The 27,160-nt window shown below is 43.3% G+C and overlaps 1 protein-coding gene and 1 long non-coding RNA gene across 3 annotated transcripts in view; one reads left to right on the forward strand and one right to left on the reverse strand.

The window, feature by feature from the left end:
- Positions 1–281: 281 nt before the first annotated feature.
- The window catches only part of WTIP (WT1 interacting protein), an 83,596-nt gene continuing 56,717 nt past the window's right edge, over positions 282–27,160 (reverse strand). Inside the window, exons 3-9 of one of the 2 annotated variants that reach the window (XM_075161404.1) lie at positions 23,578–23,645; positions 20,039–20,146; positions 9,848–9,910; positions 7,274–7,404; positions 6,139–6,190; positions 4,201–4,269; positions 282–1,395 (exon numbers count right to left, since the gene is read on the reverse strand). In XM_075161404.1, coding sequence (XP_075017505.1) covers positions 1,243–1,395; positions 4,201–4,269; positions 6,139–6,190; positions 7,274–7,404; positions 9,848–9,910; positions 20,039–20,146; positions 23,578–23,645 — 644 coding nt within the window. In that variant the 3' untranslated portion in view covers positions 282–1,242. The remainder of the gene's footprint in view (positions 1,396–4,200; positions 4,270–6,138; positions 6,191–7,273; positions 7,405–9,847; positions 9,911–20,038; positions 20,147–23,577; positions 23,646–27,160) is intronic. The other variant, XM_075161405.1, reaches the window with a different exon arrangement.
- Positions 11,564–16,845, forward strand: LOC142087021 (uncharacterized). The gene is made up of 3 exons (XR_012675297.1): positions 11,564–11,669; positions 12,147–12,311; positions 16,713–16,845. It is a non-coding gene; the product is annotated as an uncharacterized LOC142087021 (long non-coding RNA).

Here is a 27,160-nt window from a genome sequence, read left to right on the forward strand (position 1 = left end):
AAATCATCAACACATGGTAGAAAACAAACCATAAAAAAGATTCATCTAACTTCCTATATGGAAGACATATATTTCCCCAGAGCTCTGAGGTTACTGTAAAAGCTTATGCAAAATATGAAAGTGTGTACATTCTATGTACATCTAATACTTGTTATAAAATACCAATGTTTCAATGGTCTGACTCTCTAAATTATTATTTCTAACATTGTTTTCCAATGAAGACAATCACTGTAATCAGTTCAAAAGTACATCTAGAAAAGAACACAAAGCTGAAAAGATAATACAAAAACCACTGTCCCCCTCTTTTTTTTAATAATGTATCAACATACAATCATAAAGCAGTTGGTAACAAATGAAGTCTTGTATAAAACAAGTAGTATAAAGACAAGTGTACCTTTGCATAGAAAGGGGCTGCTAACCCTATTAAACAAAAAACAGTTTTAAAAGATGAATTCTTTAGTAAGTGCCAAATCATCAAGTTGATATGAATGCATTTTGAAACCATGGCTACATTTGTACACGGCAAGCAATTACAGAGGTCTCTAACTTTCTTCGACTGTTATGATCCTGCATGTGCCAATCTTTTGGATATACTCCTCTGTAATGTGGTTTTTACATGAGATGCTTGCCATATTTCTTTAACAAGCTAAATAGTCTTTGGATGACTGTGGAACCTTGTAGGATGGAAAGCTGGCCTGACGTGTCTTCATAGAATGCCATTATTTAACCCGTGCTGAAAACTGTCATCGCTAAAAACACGTTTGCTTCCTACACACTACTGGGAATCTAAGTTTTTAAAAATGTGAGACTGTATTCTCTAAGACCAGAATTCAACAAAACTAGCTAAAATGCTAGCATTTATCTTATGCTTGTTGCAATATGATAAGGTGCTAACTTTTGGAAAGTAATTCTACACTCCTTACTTGGGCAAAATCTCCACTGAAGGAGAGTGAGTAGGGAGTGCAGAGCAGCCCTTTGTACCATTGTTTTTATAAATGCTGCCATTTACAGTTACAGTTTAGTGGTGAATTATTTGTTCAAGTAGACGGTGTCTCAGTGAAAATGTCTAGATAAAAGAATGCATATGTACAAGATCAGAAAAGGACCCCTCACCTCTGATTTAAAAAATAAATAGCTGGTTTAGATGGTTATTACTGGAATCTTATCTTTAAAGGAACAGGAAAGTAATTTTTAGATTTTTGTCTTCTCTTTCAAACGGCTTATTGGTAATGGAAATGTCTTTCAGAGTTCTGTGACATGCATTGGATAGCTCGGAGGTGGATGTGATGGCAGTTTAATATTAAGGCGTCTGATGTGACAGCCGTGGCAGAGCAAGTGGCCCTCTAATGGGTAACAACGATGGCCTTCCTCATCATTGAGCTGCAAGCCACAATCCTAGAAGAAACATACATATCCCAGATTACTGAGTGATTCAGGTAGGTCATCTCACAACAACGCTGACCTATCCTGCATAACCCTGAGAGCTCCCTCCCAAGCCTCCAAAGCCAGCAACCTCAAGAGTTTTTGGTAGGTGGACCCTGACTCTCTCATATTAAGCAAAATGACATCACTGACATCAAACAGGACAGTCCATAGTAGTACCAAGCATTTTTTTCCCCATTGTTTCCCATTTCGGTCTCTTCTTCATCTAATAAATGTTGATGCAAATCAGACAAAATAGGCCAAGGACTGACCCTGACACATACAACCTGGAAGAGGTTAGAAACAGAAAAGGGGCTAATTCTGCAACAAGGCAGAGAGCAAGAAATGGGGGAGCATAAGTAGAAAATGAGAGGAGTGAGGAAGAGGGGGAGATGAGACATGTTTCCCTTCTGAAGCAGGGCTGCACCTTCTCCAAATTTGGAATTAAAAAAAAAATAAAGACTTCAAGGCCAATGGTCCACCTTTAGTGGAAATATGTTAGTACCTCTGAGACTGGCACATAACTGCAGGGACGACATGGGTGAACAACAGTGGAGGAGCAGAGATAAAAAGAAAAACAACAAACAATGATCCTTCCTGCTGACTATTATGTACACTGCAGTAGAGACAATCCCAGTTCTCAGTTGTCATCATTATAATTATGAGGACATTTGAAAGTCACGGCAGTTTTGTGCTTGGATTTGATGTTTCAAGTATGTTAAATACTTAAAAATTGTTCCTGTGACCAGACCTGACAAACCAGAGATTCTGAGTATGTATCTGCGCACTTAATACAAAAGAAAAAAACAATTGAACAAGTTGGGCATATAGGTCATTTTAGTATTGAAAACTGCTGCGAAGTTTTTAATTGGACACAAAGTACGATTTTTCAGCTTTCATAGCTCAAGTTAAACTCCTCAAATTTTACAATGCTGAAATAAGAATGAAAAATGGGTTTTAAAGTAAGCTTTAAAACTGGAGTGTTAGTTTAGGGAGGCTTTAATCAAAGTTTCTGCCAAGGTACTTTTCTGTGTGTTACTATATGTTATATAACTACTCTATAGTTCTTTATGTAAGATATAAAATTCAATTCCTCATTAAAATTTAACAATTTCAGATACCCTAAAGATATGCCAAGTGTTCATACCTTTTTCTCTCTCTCCAAAATTGTATTCCTTTTCTGCAATGAGAAAACCTGCCTTCTCAGTGGATTTCAGTTTTTGAGTGGGCGTCTATTGATATGTAAACTGGCTTGAACTTCTCAGTAGAAGCTAAGTGGTGGCACAAGAAAGAGATGATATAGAAAAGCAGCGAAGTTTCCAAACTGACTACTGACTTTGCATGGCCACCAGGTGATGATGACATTAACGGCATTTCAGAAGTGGCTGCGTAAGTCATCATAGCCTTTGCAAAAGTGAGTACCTCAAAATGCTGGCACTAACTTTTCTAGCAGTATTTGGAGGCCGCGGTGGCCCAGTGTGTACAGTTTGAGAGCCTGATTTGAGACCATTAGGCAGTAACCTACCCCTGTTAACACATGGCTAACCCCCAATTTCTGTACATAAATGCACTCTGCCATTCTGGGCAGATGTGGAGACAGCTTGATTTGCCTCAAACTAGAAGGAGAATGGGGAAATGAATAATGAAACAGAACTGAAAATAAACCCCCATTGGGACATTCTAATATAAAGTCAATAGCCTGAGAGAGAAGGGGAGGGAGCTGTCATCTTAGGTGAAGCCTGCACAAAGCAATAGATGGGGGAAGAAGGAGGAGGGAAGTACAGCTCTCCAAAATGCTGCGATTTCCTGTGCCAATTTCTCTTTAAAAATTAACAGGAAAGGACGGAGTATCAGGTATCTCTGTTGGAAGAAGACAGCTGAGTGGATGGGGTCTTCCTTACATTTAGGTTCATATACATTTCAAGATGCCCTGAATTTTGTTATTTTCTCCCTCAATTAGGAATCTCTTTGTAAAACCTTTTTGTGCAAAAGTGCATGGAAGATAGTATTGCTGCATTTTTTTGCCTCTGCTGCTAAAAGAGTTAGGTAGCACAGTTAGAATCTGTGTGGATATTTGCATGTTATATCTGAGCACCAAACCTACAGCAAAAGGGAAGTTTTGGGTTGATCCCAAATTACAGTTTGCTTCCCTCCTCATGCTCCCAGATGCAGAGCTAGGACTGAACTCAGCTCCCACAACTTGATCTGCCCCAATAAATGTTTAAATGTTCTGCACAAAAAGAAACTACTCCTAAAAAAAGTGACAGAAAGTCAGTGGTATCCCTGTCTCTTTTCTAGTAAAGAATTGACGTTCATTCAACATGGAAAAAATGCAGATCTCCTAAAAAAGCCTTCCAGTGTAGGAGAGAGGGTCCTTCCCTGCACAGGCAATGGAAATTCCAAGTCTTCTCAGATCAGAGCCACACAAGCTGTATCCAGAGATCAGGAAAAAGAGAATCGGCACCTACTCTTTGCTCTCTCCCCATCTGGAAGTATTGAGAAAATTCAACCCGAACAACCAAACCCAGCTTTTGAAGTTAATATATTGGGGAAAAAAAGAAACTAATTTGGTACTGGAGATGGCAGCACCACTTGCAGCCCAGCTAGCACTCATCCCTTTGCCTCCCGCCGGGAGCCATGGGGCAGAGCCCTACCTGCCCAGGCGTGCAAGAGCCAGCGAGTGCACCCTGGGGTGCGAGTCAGGCACCCACCAAGAGGCTGCTAGTTATCAGCAAAGCCTTGCTGTGCGGCAGGCTGGCAGAGGAGCCTGATGCTTACCTCGCAGTGGTAGCACTCCACATGGTAGTCTTTGTCCATTGACACCACCCGAATGGTCTCCTCGGAGCCCTGTTGGGGAAGCAGAGAGTGGGCCTGTAAGCGGTGTTTTCTCCATCTTTTTTCAGTGCCCAACCTGTCGCTTTGGCGAGCTGTTTCCCTGGGGGATCCCCTCTTCCTCTGCAGAGCAGAGCTCTGTGACCGCTCTGTGGTCTTGTCCCCTGGTGCACAGCACTGTTTTTGCTGTTTAGCAGCAGCGTGGGTGTCTGACATATCTAAGCTGTAGAGGTCATTTGGGAAGTGTAGCCAAAACTTCATCCTCATGGGACAAATTAGTCTTGAAATGAAATAATTTTCCAAGGGCACCCAGGATCTGAATGAATTACCAGCCAAAAACTATGACCTGCTGATTGGGTAACTTTTCTTTGTAGACATCCTGGTCTGAGTCTTCCAGGACTTGTATTCCCCTCAAACCATCTCCTGCACAGCTATTTTGCACATGCACATGTCACTGTATGTACCCCATAGGGATTTACATACCAGTCTGGCAGGTAATTATGTGCACTGGCCAAAACCTCAACGTGAGGGTGGATGCAGCGGCGTTGTGTAATTCCTGGGAGCCCCAGGCCCTGCAGAGGAGCCCATACCCTTCTTGTAACCTCACAGACTCTTTCCCTGATCCATTCTGAAGCCTCTGAAGACAGAGCTCATTAAATTTGTTGCCTTGCATTGTTTCCAGTTCCAGGTGTGGTTAGAGCATCAGATATGACGTAGACTATGTCTGGAAGAAGCTGTGGGCAAGTTAGTACCTGCACTGCTAGACTTGAACTAACCTAAGAAACCACCATGGGAAAGAACGTGGACTCTATCCTGCTAGCCATCAGATGAGTCAGCAGTAGGACTGCTTTTTTTTTTTTCTTTTATTATTTTTTTTAAAAGTCATTTTTTAAGACACAAATCCAGTGAAACTTACATAGGGGTTTTTTCCTCACATCCCATAACCAGGACAAGCAGTTCTGGCTCAGCCTTTATAAGGTTTTTAGTTATGTGAGACCTGGCCATTTATCAGAAATAACAGCGATAAATAGAGAGTAACGTGCAGAGTGATGAAGGTGGGCATGCTGAGTAGCTCTAGCCACAGGCTTTACTGGGGCACAGCAGCTTATAGGATGCAAGCTCTGGCTCTATAAATATGACAAGAGGAAAAGGAGGGAGGCGCTGAGGCCCTTGCTTACAAATGAGCTGATCAGTGACCTCAGCAATGGGAACTCAGAGGGTCCTGCACCCACCAGAGTATGAGGGAGCACCACTGTGGGCGCGCAGAAAAGGGATGTCTTAATGCAGAATGTGGTACTATACTGTCAGGATAGGCTGAGGTTGCAAGCAGGTCGTTCACCTGGCTTCCCTCTTAGCCAACTTTTCTGCTGCCTCTTCCACCCCTTTAAGCACTTTCATTACGTTGCGACCCCAGGACAACAGAGTGTGTGGCCTTTTCACAGGGTCAGGGTAACCCTCAGATGTCTTCTCAAGTTTGGGCATCTTAACAGAACCACGTCAGAAATGCAAACGTAGCAGACAAAGAAAATTGCTACTTGAGCTAATAGCAGATTCTAAAAATAAACAGGGCTTTACTTCTTGGGTTGTTCTTGGAGCCCCAGTCAGGGCTTTCAATTAAATGAGATTTATAACAGCATAATTAAGACCTGGAAGGCACCCTAAAGATACAAAGTACTATGCTGCATTAAGTAGTATGACTATTACAACCTCTGGGAATGTTTGGGAGTGACATTACTGCTGAACTGTATTTAATTTAGTATCTGACACAGTATAGATTCTGGAAGAGGGAGGAGAAGCATCTAATGTGTTTTTAGAAAGTGTTCATATGCCAACAGCTGTCTTCTCTAAAGAAACTTTTCTCTCTCAGTGCATGTTAACACGTACCTGTGCTGGTAGGATCGGCTGGTTACAGGAAGCGCATTTTGGTGCAAAAACCCTAGGGTGCAAGAAGACGTGTTCAAACCGTATTTAAAACTTCTTCAAAAAGCAGAACCAAGAGAGCTATTCTAATCATGCCTTGTTTTTAGCAAAACGTAGATCCACAGGATTTGAAACACGTCTAAATGTTTGATGATATTCAGGGAAAAGGAGATTTGGAAGAGGCTGATCTACCCCAGCTTTATTGCTTAGGTCTTCCTGACCTCTAGGCATAGTGAATCACAGCCTTCTTCCCACACATGCCCTTTCTCTTACCTTTCTTTACTCATAAAGCCATTCAAATTCTTCCAGAGACTCGCTGCTTTGACTGCAAAGCAGCCCCTGACTTGGGGACTGTCACCATCTGACATCAGGAAGACATAACCATGCTAAATAGGAGAGGGGCTGATCGTGGCTAGGATCTACTTAAACCAAATACATCAACTGGTCTTATTATCCGCAGCTGCATTTTACGACAATCACTGGGCCAAGGTTCACTCTATCCTTGTAACACGGTCAACCAACAGGGTTGAGTTCAGAGGGATTTACTCTTGCTGCATAAGCTGAGTTATTCGTTGACTGGAGCATGTTGCCTTTGAGTAGGACCACAAAGGAGTCCAAAAGCAATCACTTAAACCACAAAACTTTTTGTCAGGTGAGGCTAAAATCATTCTAACACTAGCTGCTAATTACATGTCTACTGTCCAGTCTAGGTTAACCTAACTTACACTCGCCAGCGTCAGGCACTACCACAACCTCAAATCTTAGAAACAGCCAGCAGAACCTACCATCACTTGCAGAATTAGTCTGATCTAATTAGTACTGAAAGTCCCGAAAGAAGCAGAGGAACAGCCACCAGAGAAGTACATCCTCTGACACAACTTGATTTTCAACCTCACCTGGCCACTGTATGCCACACTGGGCCCATGAAGTGACCTTCAATATAACTTTAAAATACTTTATAAATGCAACAATGCAAGTGCACACTTGAGGGACATCTGAGCAAATAGGAATGACCCTTTTTATATTACAAGGCTTATAACTATACCAATAATATAACTACTATAATTTTTCCAAGCATACAATGGATTTGTGTACTTACGTATGGTAGTCTTTGACACAGTAAATGTTGTTCTCCACATCTACAGTGAAGGGGACTCCATCCAAACACTCGTTACACACCACGCAGCGGAAGCAGCCAGGATGGTATGACTTTCCAAGTGCCTGTAAGATCTTAAGAGGCAAAGAGCATATACCGCTGTGTCTGATTCTTAATAATGACAGTGAGAAAAGCACTTCAGGATGAAATTACCACTCTGCAGATCTGTCAGCAAGGGGCCTTTTAAAACAATCAACTTGCTTATTTCAGTGGGTGTCAGTAGGCTCCCAATAAAGAGAACTGTGAAAATGAGGCTAACACCCATCAGTCTTAACTCTGCAGGGCCAATAGTGCCAACAGAAATTAAAAACGGCTTCAGAGACCATTTCTTGGAAAATCTGTTGCAGCCAATACAATTTACTGGGATACAGAGTTAATTCACAAAACTTAACAGGCTGTGACAGACAGAATCCAAACTAGTCATTACTCAAACTTAAAAAGTGAAGTAACAAAACAAGCAAATAAATAGGCATCCCTTTATTCATTAAGGATCCTAATCCACCACAGTTACTGACTGGTTATCACTCAGTCACAGGGGCCTATCGGTTTCTGTTAAAATTCCATCTGTATCCATGCATTTGGATATAATTCCATCCATCTGCCCAAGCTTTTCCCATGCTGACCTTCCCTATTGCACTTTAAAGGTTTCAAGGAAAGGCCTGATGCAGTCTCAGCTACACTCCTACAGACAGAACCCCTCCCTCCTGGCATCCCTGTATGTAACGCTCAGTGTGGCACGGGGACATTAAGGAGGATACACCAAGCCCATGAACAAGCCTCTGGGAAGAGTGAGACATGGTATCATCTTCAGGTAGCTCTCAACAGGTTATAACACCAATTGCATACATTTCAGGTATAAGAAATACCTTTGGAAGGTAATTTCAAAAAGCATCTGCTAGCAGCAGTGCTCAGCTTGGAGCTGCTAATAGGCTAGAGTTGAAAAATATCCACAGGCCAAGCTCCCGTGGCCCTGTAGGTGATTCTATGAACAAAGACCAAATCAACAGGAAATAAGAAGTGGCACATAGGAAAAATGCACAAACTATTTAATTTAACCTTTTTTTCCCCTCTAACAAAGCCCTATAGCTCTCCATTCAGTGAGTGGCATCAGACTCCATTTGGTTTGCAAGCCTGTTCCCAGCCAGAAACAACTCGTCTCCGTGCGTGTGTTGCTATCTAGGCAGCTACGTAACACACGCTGTTAGCCTGGCGTGGTTGTGCCGCCACTCCTCTGCACAGCCTTGAACAGCTTCAGTTGCGCCCAGGCCTGTGGGGCCGCAGCCCTCTGCTCCCCAGCTGCACACGGGCACCACTGCCGCGCAGGCACGTTCCTTCTACGTGCGCTCCCAGGGAGGAATTAGCCAAATAAGACTGCTTAATTCCTGGAGCTCCCAGAGCTGTTTCCTTTTGTCAGAGTACACTTGCTGATGGGAGAAAGGCAGACAAGCACCTGCCAAACTTCCAGCTCCACCAACGAGGTATTATGGACTCTTGCCTGGGATTCTGCAATTAAGGGCCAGCTCAAAGCATGCAAGTCAGGATACCCCTCCCCCTCCCAGCATGACACAACTCTAGAAATTTGCTCTTGGGCTAAAACGAACAATATCCTTGTCCAACCAGTGGTGCCAGGATATGAGCCAGAATCCTCATTAGCAAAGTCTCCGTTCCAGCTCCTACTGAACCTCCGTGTTTGCAACCCAATAGCTACTTCTATTAGGCACGCTGAGGTTCATATACATTTTAAAGCAAGGGAAAAATAAACAGGCTACATTATCTGCACTTCTTCAACGTGCAAGCCACTTCATTTTGTTTGGGAATTTCTGCTTAGGAAGAACAGACTAAATTCTTCCTACTTTCACCCGCTGAAATGATGCCAGTAGTATCTGGCCCAACCCATAGCCCTTTGATTATTTTATTATAAAAGGAACTCTGACTACTGGCTCCCTACAAATCCCAGTGGCAATAATGCATTTAAATAAAATATTTAAATATTTTATCTAATTAATAACTAATCCAATAACAAATCCAATAACTGTTGTGGAGCAAGTGGCAGAAAGTAATTAAAGCAAGTCACAGAGCAGGCAACAAACCTCAGGACTATTGATAATGTCCCTCTCATCTCTAGCTCAGATTCCATCCATTTGACGAGCTCCTGCTATTCTACTGTCTTACAGAGCACAGCCGCTGTTTTTCTTTACCATGTTCTCATACAAAGCTGTGCTGTATTTTCCCCCCTTAGCATTAAAATTCTATTTATCTTTTTTTTTTTTAAACTGGCATGTGGCAGAACAATAGCCTCCCACGATCTCAGGTAGAAAAGAAGCCCAACTTACTGTACTTAATAGCAATGTAGAGCATAAAGGTATTTTTGTTTATTTACTGCCTCAGTTTCAAAAATTACCTTGACAGCAGTGAAGACACAAGTCTGACTAGGGAAAAAGCACAATGTCTCACAGCGCACTACCCAAAGTACGTGAAAAGCAAGCTACCCCGCGGTGAGGAATTTAGGTCTCTTACCATTTCCATTATGAGGTGTCCACAAACAAAGCACTTGTCCGCTGTTTGCTGAAATCCTGAATACTGTTCAAATGACAGAAAAGAAAGGATTATTAGTAGCCACTCCTCTAGCTGCAGAAATACCTTTTAAGTGAACGCTGTGCTATTTTCCAGCCTGTGCTGTATATGATAGCAAACTATACAATAGATTTGGGAGACAGTGACTCAGAAGCCTTTGCTCTGCTCTTGCAGCATGCTCAGATACCAGCTTGGCCTTCTGATCCACTGCAAGATTTCCATTTAGATTTCCAATGCAACAATATTATTTCAAGTTTGATTTGCATTTTTGAAGCCTATTTGGTGAGTTTGCATTTGGTGTGCTGGAATTAGCTTGAATTGACTCTTTTGGTTGTTGTGTTGGGCAAGTGTAAATAACATAGGGCTTATCTCCCGACTCCTGCTCATATTAGTGACCAGATGCTTACTAACCTCAGATTTTGGACCTACGTTTCACCCGGTGCTATATGCAGACTAGAAAAATGAAGACAGGCCCAAAGAGGATTTAACTGCCTCGTGGATATCCAGGGAAGAATCTAGAAGTCCAGCTGCAGGAGCTTCGGCTCCCTGCACAATGTGGGCAACAGTAAGGTACCTCAGAAAGGTGATACAAACGCCAACCTCCAGCCCGTGCTCCAGCCTGCAGTGGGAAATGGGAAGGCTGGGCAAGGCTGGCAGCAGAGCCCTCTCGGGTTCGGTGCCGGGGGCGTGGCAGCAGGAAGAGACTTTGCCCACTTGGGACCAAAGTTCTGTATTCCCTGCCTGAGTGTTTTTGACCTTAACTTTGTACTTCTGTCCCCTAAGCAGGTCCTGTTTCAGATGCCAAAGTCTGTCTTTAGCCCTGTGTTTAGAGGTATACAAAAAATATGAAGGTTATCAGGCAGATGACTGACCTACCAAACAAATACCCTACAGGCAAGAGGCATTTGCCTGAAGAACTCCAGCCATGTAATTTTGAAACTGGTATTTGCAGCGGCTGAACTTTACCCTCACCTCCCATATAAGCGAAGTGCTGCGTGTGCACTCTTTCCTGCCAGAGGGAAGGGGTGCCCAGTTATTTGTATGGTATTGCACAGTGATGCTTATTTCAGCAATTAAGATTGTAGCAAAGCTCACCTGAAACGTACTTTAGTTGCACAAGATAAAAGACAGGGAATGGGGAAGATGAATGTAAACTGGACTCTTCTCCCAGAGCACAGGTTAATTGGCTCAGGCATCTAACGCATCCTCAGAGCCTCAGCCCAACATAGCTTACGGCTTGCTCCATTCCCCCCTTGATTTAGCAGGGATTAAACATCCCCTCACTTCAAAAGCCAATGGTTCCCAGCCTAGAGCTGCCATATGTTTTCCTTTTTATTGGTGTGAGGGGATTACATGTTATCTCAGATCAATAAGTTGGAGACAAAATTATTGTTGCTATGCAACAAAGTGATTATGAAGAAAAAGGTCTTGCAGACACTTTGACGGGCCCACAAAGTCAGTACATGATGGTATGGCAGTGGTCACGGCTCCAAATTTACTATGCACTGAGGAACACAGCTCATGCAATCTTAAGAAACTTTGAAACTTCATCAAAAGAGACCAGGGTGTTGAGGAACAAATGCAGAGGTGGGCAATCCTAGCTGACTATTTCTGCCAGATACTGTTTTTTTTGCGTTTTTCTTCTTCTTACTGATGCAGAAAAAAGGCCTCACTGCTCGGGATGCTTCTTGGCTGCACTGTCTCTGAGTAACCATCTGGCCAGACTACTTCCTAAGGTTGCGAACTCGAGGGTTACTGGAAACAGGTGGGTAGGTCCTAGTGGCGCAGACAGCAGAGGATTAACAATAGTACAAACCCAGCTAATTCTAAAATCCTGCTGGAATGAATTTACCAGTACCATCTGGCTGTCATTTGATAAGGAATGCAAAGGAGCATTTACCCAGCTATTGATTAAGAGGGAACATTATTCCCCAGGAACAGAATGGGATAGTGGTCAGATTAATGTCATTTATTGCTAACTAGGTTGTCATAAATTACACTGTTTGTCAGAAAGAAAGGTTTTGCTGACACAAAATCACTCTTTATACGACTAACCCTATTAAATTAAAACCATGATTTGTTTTTAACAAGAGAATTGTTATTTGTCAAACACATCCAGAACTGGATTACCCAATTAAGGAGACTTTGCAAAACAGCAGTAACTCTAATAGCAGTGATAAAATATTTCATAGGCTTGGGGAGCTGTCCTTTACCACTACACTCTTCTCTTTTCTGATCACAGTTTTGATCCCAGACAAACTGGAGACCTGATTCAGTGAGATCAGGGTTTTGGATTCAACTCTGCTTGAGCTTTAAATCTATTTGGACTGGAAAAGAATAACAGCCTTCGATCCCAGCAGCGCTGTTTTCTACGTGATGGTAGTACTGAGGACGCTGCTGTTTAAAGGTAAACAATAAATGACTTTCTCTACATTTTTGTAGCTCACCTGCCAACTTCTGCTCTGCAGTGCTTGTTCTTAACCTGGAGAGTTCAAACAGGGCTGTTGGGCTAAATTTTCAATTTTAGAAGCAGAGCTTACAAACAAAGTCTTAAAATACTACTTAGAATTGGCAACCTCTGTCTTTGAAGCACTTGATTATTATTAACCTTTGCAAATCTTGTGTGTGCAATGGGAGAGAAGTTGTGACTTGCTCCAGACTGCAGATAAGGCAGAATGGCCTCTTTATTATCTCTCAGCACACGCAAGAGCCTCCCTGATGGTGGGTTCCCAGCAAGGCTGGGTGGAAGCAGCACTGGTCCCCCAGAGCTTGTGAACTAGGTAACTGCAAGAGAAGAGGAGGTTATGCTCTACAGACTTGTAGCCTCTTTTATTACTGACATGGTTGGAGGGGGAAAAAGAGCTTTTGCGCACACCGGCCTTCCCTCACAATCTGGAGACATGAAAAACAGATTGAGGTGAAACAGTGAAGTAATACAGGTTGATAGGCAAGACGCTGGTGGAGAAGCCAAATCACAGCTATGCTTCTTGTATACATAGTATTTTATGCATACAATTTCATTTGGGATGTAAGCAGTACTGGGCTCAATTCTAGCCTTACTCTATAAGGGTTTAATATGTGCAGTTTTTTTTTTTTAAATATTTTGTTGGCAGACCAGTAAGATGATGTAAACACAGACCAATCTCAAACTAGACAGAAACGTTCAGAAGTCTACAGTCTGTACCAAGGACAAATAAGAAGTGTAATTTTGAACTTTCCCAAATATTCATTATAGATGCTCAATAAGCATATATAACAACATTGAAAGAAGTTGTTACAAAAAGAACAGCTCTGAAATTCAAAGCTGAAAATGAAGTGTTACCATTTACTGTCACTTCTGTGGCTTAGAAATAAGATGCTAGTTACCAGGATGCAAAGAAAACGAGTGCATGTTGAAGAGCTGGTATATTATTTTTCCTGATTTCTTAGTTTAGTCCCAACTGTTTTCTCCCATATTTACCTTGTCCTTGACTTCTCTCCCAGGATACTAAAATCTCACTTTATGTGCATGAATCAAGACTTTGTAATCAAGCTCCCCAATGATACTTAGATAAAATAAGACTCTGGGAAACTAAATAAACCTTGAGAAATATGTTAATTATGTTAGAATAGAAGAGTAAAAATAAAGTGGAAGACTTGGCTGGCTGAACTTTCTTTTGTTTGCTGTCCACTATACTTCGATTATCAAACGGGCAAAAAAATCTCTAATGATTCTGTCCAAGAGCCTTTGTTTCAGTGTAAGAGGAAAACAAGTCCCCTTCTGTCCTGAATATTTAGGCCTGTTAGTGTCCTCCTGTGATAATCTTGGGGTTTATAACTCTTCTGTCTAATGTGCAATATATCCAAAAGAAATTAACAATGAATTTTGAGCATATAATGAACAATTATGCATGGAGGATAATCCCACCAAGTACTATGAGAAACAATTTCTCCTGTGTCCTCAATCCTGTAACCAATCTTGGTTGTCTACCCAGGGTCTTTTAAAGTTTGATGTTCTCATAATGATTTTCAAAAGCAAAAACATTCAGAAAATAGCACGCCTGAAAAAGGCTTCAGGACCCAAAGTTTCTACCTTAGGCAATGTCAGATCTTTGAAAAGACATGTCGCTGCTTCTCCTTCGCATGCCTAACCGTGCCCAAGGAGAGGCTGATGCACTTCCCTGCTGTTATGCACTCAACAAAACAAAACCTTCCTCCTGGAAACAGACCCTGGAATCTCATTCAGGCCCATTTTCTTCTTTGATGAGGATGTTCAAAACCTGCTAAAGGTTTGTGCAAGCAGATCGAGTGGGTTACATTTCAGTAGGTGTGGCAGTTGCTGCCCTGGTAATGGTATGAAGTCATAAAAACTACAATTCACTGTTACAGCACTGCAAAGTTACCGAATGTGATTGCTCAGCCTAGACTTGAAATTCCTACTCTTTTATGCTTTAAGCATGTTTGAGAGGGATGATGAGGAGTTTTTGCCAAAATGCTTCAGGCATTTAATTCTGAAAACTAATTTCTGAATTGGGTGCTATGCTAATAATGTATTCCAACCCCAGGCTGCCTGTAATCCCTCACAGACTCTCTTCTCCTTGGTTTCACATTAGCAGAGCATCTGTCTTCTCGCTGCTTTATTGTTTGCTCTCTGCATGGGACCCTTAGTACATGGGACACAACAATGCAAGAAATTCATGGGATCACGTTAGGAGAGGGAGAGAATATCAAATTTGGTTTCATGCAGATGGAGTTTTGTTGTTGTTTTTTTACACACATATTTAAACGCAGCGATTAAACTGAACTGAACAAAATGGGGCCTTCTGAGGCTCAAAGATATGGGAGCCTCATGGCAGGTGGCAGAGATTAAACTAAAGGAAAATAGCCCAGAACTTTACTCTTCATCTCGCTGAAACTCTTTCATATACGCTGCTGGCTCACCCTGTCTTGCTGACAGTGAGGGAACACTACCGCAGCAGCTTATCTTCTTGCTTCTGCGTTTCCACTTTGTGTTTGAAGGACATGCGTAGGGCAAGGAGGGACTTCATGTTCTGCACAGAGGTAACAGTTGGTCTGGCCATGCACAAAACTCTGCCAAAAAATCAGGAATTCAGCTGGTAGCTAACTTTGCCTAAGCAGTCAGGCATTTTATAGCCTCTGAGAAGAGAATAGCTATTTACTTCCCAGAGAGCCTATAGGGACCCATATGTAAGCACTCACCAAGGCTACTTTCTGTCTGATTAATTAAGAGCCAATAATGCTTTTCTTACCTAGATCTTCCTTAAAAAAACTCCTGTGGAAGCTTTGCAGTGACAATGATAAAGAAAAAAGTCTGAAGCAACAACTTTAACTCTGCATCATATCATACACCCCAAAATCTATTAACTCGATTCACACTGTACAGCACTTCATACTGCACAGTGCTATACTCTTTGCTCTAAGTTATTTATTGTCACTGCTACCATCTATTATATACACTGTGAAAGAAACTGTCTACATTAGAACATATCTTCCTAGGAAAAAAAATAAAATCTGGATTTTATTCAAAACAGTTGTTGAAAGATTTCAATTCAAAACATAACAGCAACTAATACCAACGTTTACTACAAAAGTGGAAACACACCACTTTCTCACATGCTTTTTTCTTACTCTCCCATAGAAAAAAAATAATGCTGTCTGCTTACAAGTGTTTGGCAGGAGTTGCACATAATTAGAAAGAGCTCTAGTTCTTTTAAGTGTGCTTCAGTTATTGTAATTTACTTTTCAATGTAATATTAAGAAAAATGGGATAATCTGACTTTTTGGATCCCCATCTCAAGAGGAAATAGGGGAGTGACTATCTGGCATGAAACCAACTGGACTTTGGAACACACTCTTCAAAATGTTCCACTAGCAAACGTGAAGTACGGGATAGTTGTGAAAGCTAGTCCATAGTGATACATCTCGGGAAAAGCCCCACCTTTGTCTTTCCTTGTCTGTTTTGTCACGGCCCAGAGAGTGATTCCCGTGATCCATTTAACAATCCACAACCCAGTTCAGGAAATGCTGAGCATCCTTTCAGTGAATACAGACCTTACTCACACATTGACATTTCATCACATTATGTTTATCTACATTATCACCTGTGTCTAGGTACTGCCTGTGTATTGCTCTTTTATAACCTTGAGAGATTTTTCTGGGCTCCAGTTGGTCTCCTATTTCAAAACACCAATTTTCTTCAATTAACAGACCTGCAGTTTGCTATGCCATGCAGTGTTTGCAGCATTCACCCTTAGTTTCTCAGCCTTGGTGCCAACATTTTTATATGTGCCCTAGCTTTAAAAATTTGTCCTCTGGGATGAATTCCTGGGAGAAAATCCAGACCCCCCTGAAATCAATGGGACTTCTGCCACCAGCTTCAATGGACTTGTAACTTCTTGATACAGGATACAGCACTACAGTATTGTGTTGCAATGAGAGGTGAACCCAAACTGCCAGCTCTACACACTCTTCATGGTGATTCACATTCAAGTCCAAAGTGCAGAGACCAATCAATATTTCACTACCCCTAAATATTTTGAAATTTGAATTTTAAGCCCTTCTGCAGTTTTGATGCAACACTTCAATTCAGAATACCCCAATTAATCATCATTACTGTCAAATTTGTTTATAATATAAAACCAGGAGCACTGGCATACTACAAACTCAGGAAAAACTAAGGAAGGAAAGTATTCAAATTTTTTTGGCAGGGAGGGGCTGGAGCAAGACACACACAAGTAACAACATGATCTTCACTCCCTCATGCACCCATTACAGTAACACACTATAATCTGTTTGCCTTTGTTTTCAGTGGAAGTATTTGGGAACACAGCAACGCTTGGCATTCATGACGCCTCTGGAACTTGAAAGCACCTCCTGTCCCAACCTAGAGCTATCAGCACCTTGAAAACGCTCACAGACTTCCTTACACTTCTGTACATCAGGAATATTGCAGCAAATCCCTTTCCAAGCTTTGATTCCATCATTCTGTTAAACATATCAATAAACACCCATGTCTGTCTGTTCTCTGACTGGAGTATGCATTTTAATAACAAGTCTTCTAAATACAATGTCCTTGCAGTTATCTAGAACTCCATTTGCTCTGTGATTCCCATTAGATATGAAACGGACACAAGCTGCAACTTGAATCATTTACCTTTTCAACTAAGTCTATTTTTTCTGAGAGAGTCTCACTTAGCAGCAATGTGCTCTCTGACTAATGCACTAGTCCCAGAGCTCACCTCCCAAGGGGGATCTCCAAACATTTATACTCGCCGAGATGGAAAATCAAACCTCTGACTCCAGCTGACACCAGCTTCCATTACACTAAATAAAAACGATCTTCCTAGGGCCCCAGCAAGTGGGACGGGCCATTTCCCACACTGCCAGGCTTGGAAAACAGCATGTGCACAGACTGAGAAGAATAGCCTTGTTAGCATTAATATTTACATTGCAGCCATGCCCAGGGGCCCAAATTAGGGTAAGGGTCTTGTTGTGTTTGGTGTACAGGAGATGAAGGTGCAAGCCCTGCTCTCATGAACTGCCGATCACCCAGCTCCTCCAACAATCCTCCGTTGATATCCTATCCCTTTCCCCCATGAAACGCTGATCATTTCCATTTGTCACATCCCTACCAGTCTTGCACAGCCTGATCCTTTCGCATTTTTAAAATCATTGAGAGTTTTACAGTTGTGGATATAAGACGAAGCCCTGTATGTTCTCGGTAGCCAACTTCTGCTTTGCAATGGCCAGCTGCGGAACAAAGAGGCTACAGCTGTAACAAGAAGGAGAGCGTCCTAAGCAGGCACCAGTCACTGGTGTAGAGGAGAGAAGGATCAGGAACCCCAGCAGACTGGATGGAGAGGAGAAGGAAGACTTGAGAGGCAGCCTGCAGGGTTGCAAGGCACAGCTCTGTTGGGGCTGTGGGCTGCTTGCCCTCCTCCTGCACAGCCTCAGCCCTTGCCTCTCCCTGACGGGAGGGAACGTGGCCAGGGCAGGGAGCCGCAGTGGCACCAGCACACAACCACCACAGCGGGTGGCCACCCTCCGGGCTGGGAAGGGCAGAGAGGGGACACCCAAAGCCTCCTGGAGGCTTGCAATGTGCTACGTCTCTTTTTATGGTTGGCATGTGCAAAATGAAGTTTTTAGAGCCTTTCTCTCTGAGGATTTATGGGCAAAGTGACAGATCTTCCTCCAGTCTTACTCACTGAAACGGATGAACAGCTTTAGATGAAACTTTCAACAACTAATGACAGCAAAGTTAGCCAGAGGCAAAAACCTGGCGTGAAGAAGTTCAGCCTAAATGATTAAATTTGGCAAAGTTATAAGACAAGTGAAAGAGATAATCTTAAAAGGGGAAGTTTTGGATGACCTTAATGCTATGCACTGCAGCTTGTGGTATCTGTAATAGGTTATTTCCAGAGCATCTGAGTGTCTTCCAGTAGTGCATTAAGCAATGTAACTAACATCTGTCACGAGGTTCATTTTCCCTCTCATCTCCTCCCTGGAGGGAAATTCTCTCATTTCTTAACCTCTACTGGACCCCCACTCAATAATGTTCATTACCTCAAGAGGAAAAAGGAAAAGCCTATGAAAAAGAAAAAAAAAAAAAAAAGAAAAAAAAAGAGAGATAATAGATCTAAGATTCAGGCTGCTTTGGTGACATTTTTAGTCTTTTTTGCCAAGAAAAACAGTAATTTCTTTTACATTTCTTTACATGATATTTAAGCATTGAAAAGGAAAGACAAATTAAAATTATTGAGCTATTTTTCCTTCATCCATGATTATGCAGCAATTTATCAACAAAATGGAACAAGAACATCTGACTGGGATTATTTATTATACAGTAAGGCATTTATTTTTTGCTCACTTCACCAGGAACAGTGTCCCTGTTATGGCTAGTTAGCCATCTGTGTCCTAAGAGCTTTCAGGGAAGGATTAAACTGTCATTTGTTTTATTTCCTTTCATGAAATAACTATCCTAACAGGGCTGAGGCAACACTTGGATATTGCTGGACTTGCTACCTCTTAAGGTGGCATGAAAAAGAGTAACTGGATCTTCCCTGGAGCTAAAGCAAAGCAATGAAAAGTTGGGGTTTTGGTTTTGTTCTTTTTACTCCCTTTTTATTCAGTAACATGCAGTATCGCTACTGAAGTGCTCCTACTGGAAATTGCATAGATCAGACAATCTCTGCGCCATGCTTAGGCAGAAGTGGAATTACCTGCGGATTTTTTTTTAAATCTGATTCATTCACTACATTTAGCCAATATGGCTTGGGTTTAAGCACTGAGAGAATTTGCAGCTAATCAGGCCTGGAAGCAGGAGGCTGACAAAAATAAACGAAGAAGGAAGAGGTATGCCATCTCCAGGTGGTAAGGGTTTACCAGCCCTCACCCATCGATTCGCAACCCCATGCACAGAAGGCCAGCACCGTTCTCGCAAGGATGACTGCGGCATGTGGCATCCCTTCCCCATCTACAACTCCACAAGCGCGTCTAAAAACTTCTAGCACTTCTTCCCTGGAAAGAATGAGCAAAATAAGCTGCCTGATTCAGAGAAAGATAATCTGTGCCCTCAGTAAGAGCAAACATGTGGGAAAACTATTTGCTAGAAGAATGTACCTTGCGGCTATTGCCAAAGGTTTTGATGGGTGTAACTGTGCTTTGGATAGCTTTATGGCTGCGCAGTGGAAATTGCTCATAATGAATGATAAAATCTACATTTCTCTAACACCTTTCGTCCCGAAATCAAAAGCACTTTTCAAAGAAAGGGTCAGATTTTGAATGCTTGATGCTAGCAGCTCCTCATGCCATACTTTTACGGACCAATTTTTTTGAAACAACTTGGTAGCCGAAGCTCTCTGGCTATGCTTCAAGTGACAACTGAGCTCTCTTGAAAAAAGTGACCCACACAGCATTTCACCACTGAAGCGCAACTGCCTCTGGGATGGAAGAGACGCACCCTGGAGCGGCTGGCACCAGCCCTGTGCTGAACCTCGAAAGGGACAGTTTAGCCAAGGAGGGCAAGCCCTGCCCTTACAGCAGGTGCCAAACATTTGTAAGGATCAGACAACGGCTTTTCTCAAGGTCTTGGCTTCAAGGACCATACATAATATTGCAGTGAATTCCATGTATCACCTTTGATAGAGAAAAACAGCTGACCTGTCTTGAGTGAGTGTGAGAACCAAGTATCGCGTATGAGCCATCAACTACAGCTTTGGAGACTCTGCTTGGGCAGGAGTCGTTCTGACACAGAAAACAGCAGTATTGCAGGAGAATTGAAGTACTGACATCTATAGGATGTTAAACATTTCCAACAGTTACAATAAGGAGAAACCCATAAATAATATCCATTCTTCCCTAAAATTTCCTACATTGACTGGTTCACAGCAAGAACCAGTTCAGCTTTTCTGCCCATCGCTGTTCATGTGCTATTTACTGCAGTCCCAAAGTGGGACTTACTGCAGTCCCTGTGTCTTGCCTGGACTGCTCTGCAGGACATCCCCAGTACGATGCCAGGAATGACGGGGAAGAAGCACCTGCAGCAAATTAATGGGATACACAGAGGTAGCAGTGGGGATGGGCAGAGCTCTGCTCCATGCTGCCTGTTGAGGGTGGGAAGAGGACGGGCTTTCCTCCAGGTAGCAGGGAGGCTTCAGCCCACCCCTGCTCCCCATTTGCATTACATTTGCTTCCCATCAGCATGCCTCTTGCTGGGAGGGCAAATAAGAGGCTCATTCAGACCATTGCTGCTTTGGTGGGACTGTGAGCAGTGAAACATCAACTCCTCACATCTGTCCCTGAGAATTCATGGGAAGATCATCCTGCTGTTGCAAGCCTAACCAGGTACACACAGGCCCCTCCAATTCAGTTGTTACTACATGGATCTCACCAATGACCCCAGCGTGACAGCACAATACCTCCTGTCCAAATTTTCTGAAGCTGCTCTGCTTTCTAATTGCTGTTATGTTTGTGTCATACTTGAAATAACCTGGTCACGAGCTGCAGGGTTGCAGCTCCACAGAGCTGTGGCCAGGCTCCCATACCTATAGGAGCATCTAGTTCTCCTGATCAGTTCCCAGGCAAATAAAAGCCAAGGAAAAGCAAGGACGCCAATGGGGGACAGTATTTTCTTAATAGGAATACAATTATAACGTAGGTAGACTGCCTCTGTTTACCTCCCCAAATTAAAATCATCTTTTTCTTATGCACTTACTAAGAATGAGACCAGAATGTGATCCACTCTGCTTCTGACTGCATTTACTGGCCACAAAGTAGCTGCCATGAGCCAAGAGGTAAGTCTCCCAGTGCAAGAACAGCCAAAGGCAGAGAGTGTACTCACACGGCTGCTATAGGACAGGGCAGAGGCTTGCAGAGAGGGAGGAGGCACGTCTCTGTGGAAGACCTGTGGATTCAGGGCTATGGGAGAACTCCACAGACTGTTATAATGCATAGCAGCTCCTCTTATAGCTCTGCTGGCGGAGCGCCAGAGTGCAAGATCAGCCCAATTCACCCTCAAGCAATTTTTTTTTTTTCCCCCACACCCCGCCCCACCCCGGTCTTTAACTTCCCTAATGTCCCCCTACCATACCGGCACCAGGGAATCCATATATAAAGCTGCACTAAGATTTGGAGTTACGGTAGAGACTGAAATTCTCAGTTATACAGAAAAAGTAGTTGGCTATCTGCTTTGGACTGAAAACATCTCTTTTTAGAGAGAATTGGGGTTTCCAAGTGGTTAGGAGCAAGACCTGGGAATATGAAGTAGTTGAAATAATTTCCTTTTTAATTGCTACTTTGCAGCCTTTTCCTCTGACTTTGAGAAAAGCTTTGAGCTTTCTCTGTCCACAGAACTCTAAAATAGGCAAAGTTGATCTATTTTATTAGGGAAACAAGACAATGCCTAGTATTCTTGCTATGACGTTTGCTCAGGGGAACCTAAGAGAAGAACCTAAGAACCTTTCTGAGAAGCAGCGGCTTAACACGGGCAGAGACAACATCAGAATTTGATTTCTTTTGCTGACTTACGCAGCAGTGCGTCCCTTGGTCTGCTTCTCTCCCATCCCTCTGTGCTACTGGGAATCTGCTAGGATACACCTGTGGGAGGTTTGGGCTTGTAAATCTGTGCCTTAAATGTCCCAACAGTTCCCTAACTTGCAGAAAGTTTATTCCTATCAGGTCCTTAACCTCAGTTTTCTTGGGAAAATCACTGCAAGTATCACCTTTCAGAAGCCCACTACAGAACATGTCTAAGAACTAAAGAGGCTTCCCCCCCACCCCTTGAAAACTGAACATTCTGCAAAAGATTGAGATTTTTAGATTTAAAATTCTCATGTTTAGGCTGAAATTACAAGCTAATAGCAACAATCATGTCATTAAGTCTGGATGAAAGGTTTCGATCATGGGGAAAGTGCATTCCAACACAGTTCAAAATAAAAATCTCAAAGGTTTGAGCCTCTCCGTCTCACACTCCACCTCTTCTCCTTCTCCCTGTGCTTCTGCAGAAACACAGGAAAGAAAGAGCTGAAAAAAGCAAGGGAGAAAAAATAATTTTCTCTCAAAATGCAAGCAGAATTGTAACACATTTCAATTATCACAAGAAGCTTATTTTCTGCACAAAATACAATTTGCTCTTTTCAACAGGCTCCAGCTGTGGTAGGCTGAGAGTAAAGGTGTAACACATGAAGGCAAATATCGCTTATATTTTAGGAATTTCCATCATTTTTATGGATTGCATTGATGAGAAATGCATTTGCGCACGCTGAACTGCCAGTAACATTTTTGTTGTGGGATATACTTTGAATAATTCCTTCGCAAAAAGCATGGCCATATATTCATTAGAAATGGAAAGTCGTTCTGGAAGACCCAAGCTTCTAAATGAATGGTATTTCAATAAATAAAGGCGGTATAAATTCAACATACTGATTCTCCAATTCATCATCCTCTAAGCTAAAATATATCTTTCCTCTCTAATTTCAATTCCCAGCCATGCTGTCCTCTTAATCTTAATTATAAATGGTCTGCCACTTATCAAATCATTCTCTGTGTACTGCACAATCCTCACCCTTAATTGCACAAATATTTTATTTTTGGAACAACACAGCTCAGCAACAAGCTTCATTTTTCTTTTCATGACTCAGTCTCTATTAAAGTAAAGCGTTTATAAAACCTCTGGGCACATGGAGAGAAAATTAGTTGCTCCTCCGTGGCTAGCAGTTTTTAGCTAATCACAATGCAGCTCCACATCACTCCGAGCAGGGCAGTGATTAAAACTGCGCCTGCAACAAAGCAACATTGTACACAGCGATGACGTGCTCCAGTCAGAAACGTCTCCCCTCTTGTTATGATTGGTATTCCCCAGATGTTTGACTTTGAGCTCTAGCTTGGCAGGCGAGGCTTTGTGGCTGCAATTCAAGTCCCAGGCTTCAGCAGCTCCAGTGTTTATTCTCATAATTTACACTTTGTGATGGCTTATGGACAGTTATGTACTTGGTTTCATAGCCACCACTTCAAACCAAGGGCCTGATCCTGCCTTTATGGAGTTAGTAGTAAATGCTTCCTAATTCCAGCACTGGCAGGGGACCCCAGATGACTAAACCACCTCTCAAAGTAAACAAGCCAATATAAAAGAACAATTTGGTTTAAAAACAATAAAAAACGCCTGAAATCTTACTTACTAGGAAGTCTTCTTCACAGTACACCTTGCCATTGACATTGTAGAACGCTTTTCCTCGTAGTCTTCTCCCTGTTAAAATACGGTACTGTCAGAATTTTGTGCTCCGTCCCCAGACCCAGTCGTTCAGGATGCAAAGGGAAAAGCACACGCTGCTGCGCCTGTCTGCATGGCCAGGTCCTGGCCCCTCTCGCCCCGGAGGGTCCATCCAGAGACATGGGTGAGGGCTGGGCTCTCAGCTCCATCCTGCCTTAACAAATTCCTTATCAACTAAACGTTACTTCTAAGAGCAGGTTATGGAACCCAGCTGATACCAGTTCCTGGAAAATTTGAAATCTAAACCCAAAAATGATTATTCTGGGGGGAAAGACTCATTTGTAAATTGAGACAATTTTCTTAGCGGGTGAAATCACAGCAGCATACATCCACTGCAATCAACATCAGCGATGTGTTTGTCTCCGAAGGACCAAACAAGGGATACTGCATATGGATGTTCCTGTCACCTTTAAAAATACTAATACATTAATCAATGCCACAGCAGCTACACCCACAGCTCCCTGCGAAACTAAAGCAGCACAGGCACACGTGACGGAGGGAAGGGCAGAAAAATCACACTGAAAAGAAGAGATTTCATTTTCAAGTTTGAACATTTGCCATTTCGTTAGCGCTTGTGGAACTCTATTGACAAAGCCTGTGATCATCGTTAACTGATGGCTCCCTTTACAGCTAAGAAATGCACAACAGACTCCGGAGAGTCCCAACAAAAACGATTAAAACCAGGAATTCAGAAACCACCGAGCCCAACCAGTTTTTAGATAGAGCAGATCAGATCCGTCTTACACCAGAGCTGCTCCATTGAAAGCAACACCATTTTATCAGTGTAAAACCAGAGAGGGAGAAGGGAAACTGCACTCATCCTGACTCGCCTTATTTCCACTCTGCCAGGGTCCCACTGGCCAAAGCTCCCAAACATTTGGGTGCTCTCACAAGCCGCGTGCAGCCTCGGCAAGCAGATGGCACGGTGCCTACTATGGGCTGCGTACCGGCCGCCATTAGCAGTGACACAGGGCAAGGAAGCGGGCAAGAGGCTCTGCATTTACAGGTTAACAGACGACCCCTCCCAGGTCACTGCCAAAGCTTTTACTCCACAGAATAAGCCTGGACGTCTCCTACTGAGGCAGAGTAGAAGCTCCACCATAAACACCGCCGATCTTCGTGGAGGGTTTGACTCTCAGGGCTGGCGGGCTGAGCCAGCTGGCCAAGCACAGAGGGGTAGGAGTGCTCTCCACGGTTTCCATAAACAATGTTGAGGAAAATATGATTAATTTTCAGTGCTTGAAAGTGCCTTTTACACGTTGCCACTGTGATCTGATCCTGGGAAACAGTGTGTGGCACAAAGAAGTTGGGATCTGGGCTGATGCTTTTGGGAAATCACATGCTGCATGTGGTTGTCTGGCGGTTTTACTGTCGTGGCCGAGGGAAATGCTTCTTTTGTGTGCACATTCTTGGGCTGTCGATCTCACGGGCTGCTGTCTCCATACTGCTGGTAGGTGGAGTCAGCTCTTGTTTGTCTTTCTAGCTGCTTGGTAGCTCTGGAGGGGACCAGGAGCCTGGTGGCATGGGCAATGCACTGAGACTGTCCTGTCTCCTCTGAGACTCTTAGGTAAAACTGGTCCATCCTACACATCGCCGAAACAAGGCACGGGGCTGGGACAGCAATCCTGGGGTCATGGGGCCTCTCTTGACTGATGCAGGAGCAACCACCTCTAGATCTTCCCTCCTGCTTATCCAAGCTGTTTTTAAACCTCTCCAGTGAAAGGTAAAGGAAAGGTAAAGGGAGGGAGGGAAGAAAAGGAAAGAGGCAAGCATAGCTTTTTAAAGGACATGTTGAGCCTGCCAGACCCAGCCTTAATACATGACTTGTCTTTAGATGGTGGAGATGAAGTGGCTGCACCCAGAACAGGGACTTGCCTTGGACGTGCTGATGCAGCACTTCCACCTTGCTGACACACACCACCGGTACAGAGCTGGGGCGTTTGTTTCAGGTGGAGAAGCGCTGGCCATCACCCTCACCACACACCCATTATGGTTAGAAGCAGCAGAGATAATTAGGGACAAATCCTAAACTCCATTCCTGGAAGGATCTCTGCAGGAAAGGAAGGCCCTAATTCGGGGAGGCGTCAGCATCTCCCAAGGCACTGCAGAAAGTGCACAAGGACCCGCTCTGTATCCCAGTGTGCAGAGTCTCCAGTGCTCAGGTTAATAGAAACGCCCCAAATTCTGCTCCTGTTGTTTCCTTAGCACAGCATCACTGGCAGAAGCCAACGGGGTCAGAGCTCTCCCAGATTGGGAAGGAGGGGGCAGCCTACAACCCAAAGCAAACAAGGCAAAACCAATGCTTTGGACAGGCTCTCAAAGACGCTTGTGTTATCAGATGCGTTTGGCAGCTGATTGCCCTGCGACATTAAGCTACCTCACCTCACCCCAGCGCAGCAAAGCTGCGAGTCTCCATCTCAGCCACTGCAGAACTTGTGAGCCCCTGCTCACACCCCGCTCTACAAGCCCCCGCCTGCCAAACAGATAGCTGCCCTCCCCTTCCATGCAGCTGACATGGTAGAAACATCTCTGTTTTACGCAGCACTTGCAGAGCAACGCCTTTCAAAACTAAGAATACCATTTTCCCCATTTTACAGCTGAAAAAAACAAGCCACCTATTAGGGAACCGACTTGCCTAAACTCATAAAGCAGGCAAGCAGCTTGCTCACATGATAATTACTATTATTAGCAATAATTAATAAGATAGACAGGCCTTTTACCTTAGAGGAATTTAATTCAGGGATCGTACAATAATTATCTCATAAACAAGAAACAGCAAGTTATCACACAAATAGCCATGGCTGCACTATATTGGCTTCTACATACTGCGTTTTAGAAATAAAGGCAAAAACATATGTTCCATTTGCCCTCCAGAAGAGTTTGCTAAATGACGGCATTGAACACGGTCAAACACCAAACTCTGTGAGTACCTGGGCATCATGTGAAAACTGCAGTCAAGAGGAAAGTGCTGGCAGTTGCAGCCAGGGAGACACAAAGCCCAAGGAGATGCAGCGCTGGTACCTCCCAGCCCCAGGGCAGCCGTGCAGCAGGGCGGTGCAGCGCCTCGCGGTTAGGGTACCTGCCCCGAGCTCGATGTACTGGACAAGGCGGTTTCACCTCTCAAGGTCCTGGAGTAACTCGGGGGCCTGCCCAGCACCAGCCTGTTCGGTGTAGCCATAACCTATTATTGTCAATCAGGCAGAGATTACAAGTTAAAAAAACCTGATGTTGCTTTAGCCAGCTGAGTCAAGCACCTGGCCAGCCAGACCAGGTAGTACCATCCTGCCCACTGGTACACAGAACCTGCTGCCTGGCTTTCCTCTGAATGACTGAGCATAGCCAAGCCCGGGTTACTATTTGCTTTCGTAATATTGAAACAAAAAAGTCAAGAGTTTCTGACAAAACTTGATACAACTTGCCGACAGCTCATTATAATAATAATGAGCCGTTATAAGGAGCAGCCTAGCACAGAGTTCACAAGTATGGGGTTT

The sequence above is a fragment of the Calonectris borealis genome, chromosome 12 (genome assembly GCF_964195595.1).
Source record: "Calonectris borealis chromosome 12, bCalBor7.hap1.2, whole genome shotgun sequence".
Lineage (NCBI taxonomy): Eukaryota > Metazoa > Chordata > Aves > Procellariiformes > Procellariidae > Calonectris > Calonectris borealis.